Here is a 7,500-nt window from a genome sequence, read left to right as displayed (position 1 = left end):
AATAAAATAATAATAATAATAATAACAATAATAATAATAATAATAATAACAATAATGATCATAATAATAATTAAAAAAATACAGCTGCAGGCAGCAATAGAGATGGTCTAGTTTAGTCGCATTAGGTACATATTACAGTTTTTCGTCGTTGCTGGATCATGCAGTGCGGGAACAGACAAAAGGGACGGTCCTCCAAAAGCTCTTAGAACTTCCTGCGGTGTGAAAATGCCTTCTGTCACTGCTAACAGTTTTCAGGGTTCGATGAAATTCAGCATGTGTTACAGTTTCAGAGTTTCCATTAAACGCAGCACCAGCTCGGGTTGTCTGTGAATGCTATGCAGTCCACAGGCTGAAGTGGCTGGATGAGAGTGACTTCTGGGAGACAAAGATTGGACGTATAAAACTTCAGATGATGTCACAAAGCTCTCGGCTCCTCAAACTAATCAAGTTGTGCCAACTTTCTTCAACTTCCGGTAAATTTGCAACAGTTTTTTATTAATTTCTGCTCCAAATGTAGATTATATTGATCAAATACGTCTGGAACGTTCCAAAGACTCCTCAACCATGTTTGTGGGTACTGTGGTTGCCGAGTTTGAGATACTTTTAGCCCGAAAAATGCCAAGAACTTAAAATAATAGAAATCGGAGTGAAAGCAACAGGGTTCCAGTCCTGTGGACTGGATCCTCATAATTATAATTGTGCTCCATCCTGATGAAAACACTGATGGTGAGTGCATAAACGCATACCGGAGGTGAAAACAATTCCAACTAATTTCATAAATCGAAACATTGGATAAGCCTGAAAAAATAAACCACGAGCAATACAAAATGGTAACATCTCATAGAATATCAGATAATAATAATTTAAGTAACATTTGCTCAATATATTACTCAGTAAGGTAAGGAAAAAACACCATCATTCCATTTTATGTATTGTTGTGATTATGCAGAACATAAAAACCATCTTGAACCGATAGAAACATTTGGTCTCTCTCGATGTATATGGAATAACAACTCACCTTCAGCAGCACATCCCGTCTGAAATATGTATATAAAATATATAATCATGCAAGCCACTGACGAAACTGAATCCATTTCTCCTGCGAAGGGAAAATCGTGTATGCCACTGAAGTATCGGAGAAGTCCGGTCTTAATAAAAGGGACTTCCTGCTTCCTTGTTCAAGTTGAGGCTTGTGATTTCGGAGCAGGAAAGACATTCCTTTCTGATGCAGTGGTTTCTGTATTTTTTGTATGCTGTGATTTTGCACCGCCCCCCACTCAAACTGTGGGGGGCGGTGAACGACCCGAACGGAAATGTCGAAAGTGTCCGGCATGGCCTCTTGTTCCGTCTGCACGATCTAATGGCTCGATGAGGTCAAAACCTCTTCTTTTGAGCGAGACCTCAACTTGGGGGATGGGCTTCAATGACGCTGTTGGCGTAGCCGAAGGGTTGACTAACTGGCACTCAGGACACACAGCGCACCATTTACACACATATGCCCGAATGCCCGAACAATAGAAGTGGCCATTGTCCACTGTCGTGTTTTATCGTGACGAAGGTGACCGGCCATCGGGTAACAGTGAGCCACCTGGAAGAGCATTTCCCGGCGGTTCTTCGACATCTAAAACTGCGTTATATCCTCTTATGTCTGAGTGTCATGGCTCACTCGAGCCATAACCTCTCTCTTACTGAAAAACACCAGCGCGTGAGCACGATGTCTGGGCGCATCAATACACCATCAACGTGAACTATCCCCTCAAAGTCCCCGCGTAGGGTGTCATCTCGCCACTGCTCCAGTGGAAAATCGTCGATAGGGAAGGTCAAGAGGACCGGGGAAGATCCCAGATGCCCAACAATAAATCACCTGGATCGGATGGCTACCCAGTGGAATTCTATAAACACTTCTGGCCACTTATATCCCCACTATTGATCAGAATGCTTACAGAGATCAAGTCAACCTCCACCATGCCTCCGCACATGAATACCGCTCTCATTTTGGTTTTACTCAAACCCAATAAGGACCCAACCCTCACCTCCAGTTATTGACCCATAAGTCGAATTAATTGTGATTAAAAGATTATAAGTAAAACACTGGCCTACAGTATCAAAAAAGTAATTGCATTTATAATTCACCCAGACCAAACAGGCTTTGTCCAGGGCAGACACTCATCCAGCAACGTGTGATATTTATTCAGTCTGATCAGCATATCTCAAAGGACAACTTTAATACTATTATTGCCTCTTTGGATGCCGAAAAAGCATTTGATAGAGTTAATTGGACATAACTCTTTTCCATCCTCAATTAATTTGGCTTTGGAGAGTCCCTCATTCAATGGATCAGAATCCTCTACAACTCTCCATCTGCTTCTTTCATCCCCAAAGGTTACACTTCACAGCGTTTCACTCTACAACGCGGCGCAAGACAAGGATATCCGCTCTCCCCTTCACTATTCGCCATCTTTATTGAACCCCCCGTGGCGGCCGTCCTTCAAAACAGTAATATCAATGGTATACAAACAGGAAACTCTGTTCACAAAATCAGTTTGTATGCAGACGATATCCTGTTGTACAGACAGAACCCAATATCTTCCCGATCGGAGGTGTTCAATCTTATATCTAAATTCTCAGCTATCTCAGACTATTTAATAAACTGGACTAAAACCACAGTCTTACCACTCATTGGGGGGGACTGTAATGCTGCAACCCAGAAACGTCACTTAACCATCACAACGGGCAGTATTAGATACCTTGGTATTGACATCTCCCCCAATCTATCAGATTTGTTTACCCTTAACTTCACTCCATCACTCAAATCCATTGAAGAAGACCTAATTCGATGGAACAACCTACCCATCTCACTAGTTGGTAGGATAGCAGCAGTGAAAATGAATATACTTCCAAAAACAAACTATATATTTTCAATGACCCCAGTGCAACCAACAGTACATTGGTTCAATACCCAAACTTTAACAAATTTTATTGGAAATACAAAAAAAACGAGAATTAAACTAGCAACACTACAGAAAAACAAAGACTGTGGAGGCCTAGCAGCCCCAAACTTTAGATTCTACTATCTAGCAAACCATCTTCAATTTATAATGAAATGGTTACAACCAGAGCAGCAGTTGGGCCATGGATGGAGAGACATTGAACAATCTGAATGTCAGGAGTTATCATTATCCGATCTCCCATTCCTTACCAAATCTATAAGGAAACATAATTGCTTTAAAAACCCATTTATCGCAACAACTCTGTCAGCCTGGTGGAGCTTCCTCAAACTCAGTGGTCACACCCTATCTCCAAACAAATTCACGCCAATCTGGCACAACCCAGATTTCCTGGTTAAACACAGACCAATAATCTTCAGGTCTTGGAAAAGACAAGGAATGACTCATCCAGAAAACATTTTTGAAAACAATTTGCTTATATCCTTCCCAACCGCAACCATAGCAGTCTCTGAAAGTTAAATGAAAATTGACGAACAACATCCTACAACCACCTCCGATGACTCAACATCTCACCCATTTAAGAAATCCCTTTTCCACAAAACACAAACTTTAATTCAAAACAGACGACACCTTATCTTTACCTTCAATGAAATGGCAAAGAGAGCTTTCTGTTCCCACCGATATCAACCTGCGGAAGCTTATTTGCAACAACACCTTTTCTAAATGTTTATTCCCTCTTCCAGTTAAAATGCTTTGTGTTGTGTTTTGCAGATGCGGAAATAAAATGGTGAGTTTCACTCACAAGCCGTCGACCAGAAACCACGGACAGAGACTGACACTAACCCTGCTGCCTGTCATGCAGCACTTCCTGTGCAGCGCGGGCGAACACTAACTGTGCGCAGACACATTGATGGTCAAATGATATTTGTTGTATGTTTCAGAGAAAAAAACACTGTAGTTTGCATCTGCCTGTCTGCCTGCCTGTCTGTCTACCTCGATGTCTGTCCGTCTGCCTGCCTGTCTGTCTCTCCGTTCATCCGTGTGTCTGCATGTCAGTCACAAGGGAGGGAGGAGGGTCCTGAGCACATGTCACTAGAAGTGTTGAGAAAGTGTTTGATTTCCCTGAAGCTTCAGAATGGAACGCACACCTCCCCACTGGCTGCTCTGTAAGTAGTGTGTGTGTGTGTGTGTGTGTGTGTGTGTGTGTGTGTGTGTGTGTGTGTGTGTGTGTGTGTGTACCAAAAAAAAGCAGAAAGAGAAATAAATTGATTAAAACAGTTCTATTCTAATATAAGCGTTAGAGCTAGAACATACTGTAATATAATAATTATAATAATAGTATTCATAATTATAATTATAATAATAATAATAATAACAATAATAACAATAATAACAATTATAATAATAGTATTAATAATTATGACAATAATAATAACAATTATAACAATAATAATAATAGTATTAATAATTATAATAATACTAATAATAATAATAATAACAACAATAATAATTATTATAATAATAGTATTAATAACTATGACAATAATAATAACAATAATAATCATTATAATAGTATTATTATTATTATTATTATTATTAATAATAATAATAATAATAATAACAACAACAATAATAATTATTATTATAATAATAGTATTAATAATTATGACAATAATAATAACAATTATAACAATAATAATAACAATAATAATAATTATAATAGTATTATTATTATTATTATTATTATTATTATTATTAATAATAATAATAATAATAATAATAATAATAGTATTGATAATAAGAATAATAAGAATAATATTCTAAATGATTGACTTTGCTTCACTGGTGTTTCTCACATAAGAGTAATAATAAGTCAGTACGTTACCCGGGAACTTATGAGCAGAGAGCATGAAGACGACAGACAGGATGCGGCGTCCATATCAAACGGAGCCAATCGTCCACGCCCGGAAGTGGACCGGGCCGCCGTCGCCGCGGTGACCGGGCCTCGGCTGTCAGATCCCCGGCCGAGGCCTCTGGAGTGAAACCCCAACCTCTGTTGTTTCCCCGTCTGAAGCGCTGACCGCGGTGTTCTGCTGCGTCTCCAGCCGAGGTGGCTGCTCCGCCCTGCACCGTCACTCCACCAACGGAGGTAAGGAAGGTTTTAAATGCTCTTTCTTCAATTACGGTTTTTCTAAAGCGCTGATTCAGTCTTGTCCGACTGGACATGTCATCGTGGCAGTTATAACCTTTTTATTATTATGACAGTATTACATAACTTTGACATTTTTTTGTTTAGTTTATTTTATTTTATTTTACTTATTTCTTTATTTTTTTATCAAAAATTTTAGTGTTAATAAAAATAAATATCTATCTATATATATATATATATAAGGAAAAAAAAAAATATATATATATATAAAAAGACAGTCTTACGTTCTTATAATAACTGGGCAGGCAGCATGATGGCCATTCTCTCCATTAAGTCAGCAAAGTCTCTCTGAATGTCTAACCCCCTCTCTCTCTGACTGTCTCTCTCTGACTGTCTCTCCCCCTCTCTCTCTGACTGTCTCTCCCCCTCTCTCTCTGTCTCTCCCCCAGTCTCTCTGACTGTCTCTCCCAGTACATCCCAGCAGTTTTTAGGGAGGTCTCTCTCTCTGAGCTGTGAAGAGCAAAGCAGCTCCGCCGGGTGGAAGGTCTGGAGGGCAACAGCAGCGCGTGGCAAGAACAAGTGCGGGAGTGGGGGCGAGTGGTGGGAGGCGTTTGATTCCTCCTGCGTCATCGGCGCCCTTCTTCCATGGGACAGCGGGGAGTACTGGTGCGAGTCCGGAGAGGGGGAGCGCAGCGACACCGTCAACATCACCGTCATCGGTAGGTCCGTCCATTCACAACATGGATAAAAAGGGGCTGTACCTCCCTCCACCTGTCGTTTCTATCCTCAGACGGCTTCAGCCCCATCCACCTGATGCCTGCTCTGCCCTGCGCTGATCTGAGCACACATTCTAACCTGTCTGTCCTCTGATAACCCCCGATGGATAACCGTTGGGAAAAAAGTCGGGTCACCTTCAAGGGTTTTAACCGGACACTTCCTGTGTCTAGGCGGTCCCGTGATCCTGGAGAGCCCGGCCCGTCCCGTCACGGAGGGAGATGCCGTGACCCTGCGCTGTGCCAGGCGGGAGACTTCCCCCGACCTCTCCGCTCATTTCTACAAAGACGGCTCCCACGTCAGGACTGAGTCGACGGGAGAGATGACCATCCGCAGCATTTCCAAGTCTGATGAAGGCCTCTACAGGTGTGACACCTCTGGCCTTGGAGGGTCGGCGCCGAGCTGGGTGGCTGTGGCAGGTGAGGGTCCAACCTGCTCTCCTTCTTTGTTAACCCTGCTGCAATACACACGTTGACGCCATCACGCTTGACGAGAAACGTCCGCACGTCCTTCTCCCGGCCGCACACGCCAGCGTTTCCCGGGGGGTCCCGCCGCGTTCCCAGATATACGATCCCACGGTCGCCCCCGGGGGTCCGCTCCCGGTTGGCCGTGCCCGCTACACCTCCGAAGGGAGGCGTCCAGGGGCGTCCAGCCACCTCAGCTGGCTCCTCCAAACGAGGTGGAGCGGGGGTCCCACTTTGAGATGCTGCTCTCTCTAAGGTTCTCCCAGCAGTCCCCAATGTTCTCATCGGGGTCTTTTGACTGTTTAAGTGGTTTTCGTGCATGCTTTACAATTACTAACTGCAACCCCATTTTCCCTTCACAAAAGTAGAATTGAAAAGCAGGATGTGAGATTGTGTGGAGGTGCCCTCGTATCGATGTTCTTTGGTCATTGATTTTGTTTGTCTGTTTCAGGGATAAGGAAGTCAAACCTCTCCTCCTCCGTGGCTCCTCTCCTGCTCTCCACAGCCCCGCCCCTTCCTCCACCTTCCCACCTGCTGGAGATGTGTGTGCGCCTTCTCTGCGCAGCGACCCTCCTGACGGTGTTGGTGGGAGGGCTGTGGTGTCATCGCAGGAGGATTCGCCGAAAGCACAATGGGGGCGACCCCACAGAGGGGGCGCCGGCGCGGCCGCAGGCGTGGGCGAGACGCCCGCGTGGTGACAAGAGGGAGGGTTCTGCAGGATCTTTGACTGAGGTTCTGAGTGGACTTGGGCCTGGGGATGGCTGTGAAGGTGACGAGAACGCTTTTGCTTTTTATCCGGGCAAATGTCAATGAAAGGAGAAAATGTAAAATAAAGCTGATATTGTTGATCTTCCCTCCAAGGAGGTTTCTGGGTCGGCTTCACTCCTCTGAAAAACCTCAGTGTTGATACTCAGACATGATGGGAGCGCATCTCCGACGAACGAGAGACACGTGAACTGTCGTTCTCCGGCTCCAAACGCACCGGCTATAGCACCGCCGCCTCAATCCCAACTCCCGCAGCGAATTCCATAAATCTCCGCCCGGCTCGTTGCCATGCCTCCACCCGGCGACGAGCCAAGCTCAAATCCTACAAACTGCCCAAGATGTTGGGAACGTGAGGGGCCCACACGTCAGCACGTATCATGATGCATTTAACAGCTTTGTT

General features: G+C 44.0%; 1 protein-coding gene across 1 annotated transcript in view; it reads right to left on the bottom strand.

Moving 5' to 3' along the window:
• The window catches only part of LOC307247140 (polymeric immunoglobulin receptor-like), an 11,974-nt gene extending 10,841 nt beyond the window's left edge, over window positions 1–1,133 (bottom strand). The window contains exon 1 of the mRNA XM_080023206.1: window positions 1,019–1,133. Coding sequence (XP_079879332.1) covers window positions 1,019–1,094 — 76 coding nt within the window. The 5' untranslated portion in view covers window positions 1,095–1,133. The remainder of the gene's footprint in view (window positions 1–1,018) is intronic.
• Window positions 1,134–7,500: the final 6,367 nt, after the last annotated feature.

Source organism: Zeus faber (genome assembly GCF_960531495.2).
Source record: "Zeus faber genome assembly, chromosome: 22".
Lineage (NCBI taxonomy): Eukaryota > Metazoa > Chordata > Actinopteri > Zeiformes > Zeidae > Zeus > Zeus faber.
This window is presented reverse-complemented; position numbering and strand designations above follow the sequence as displayed.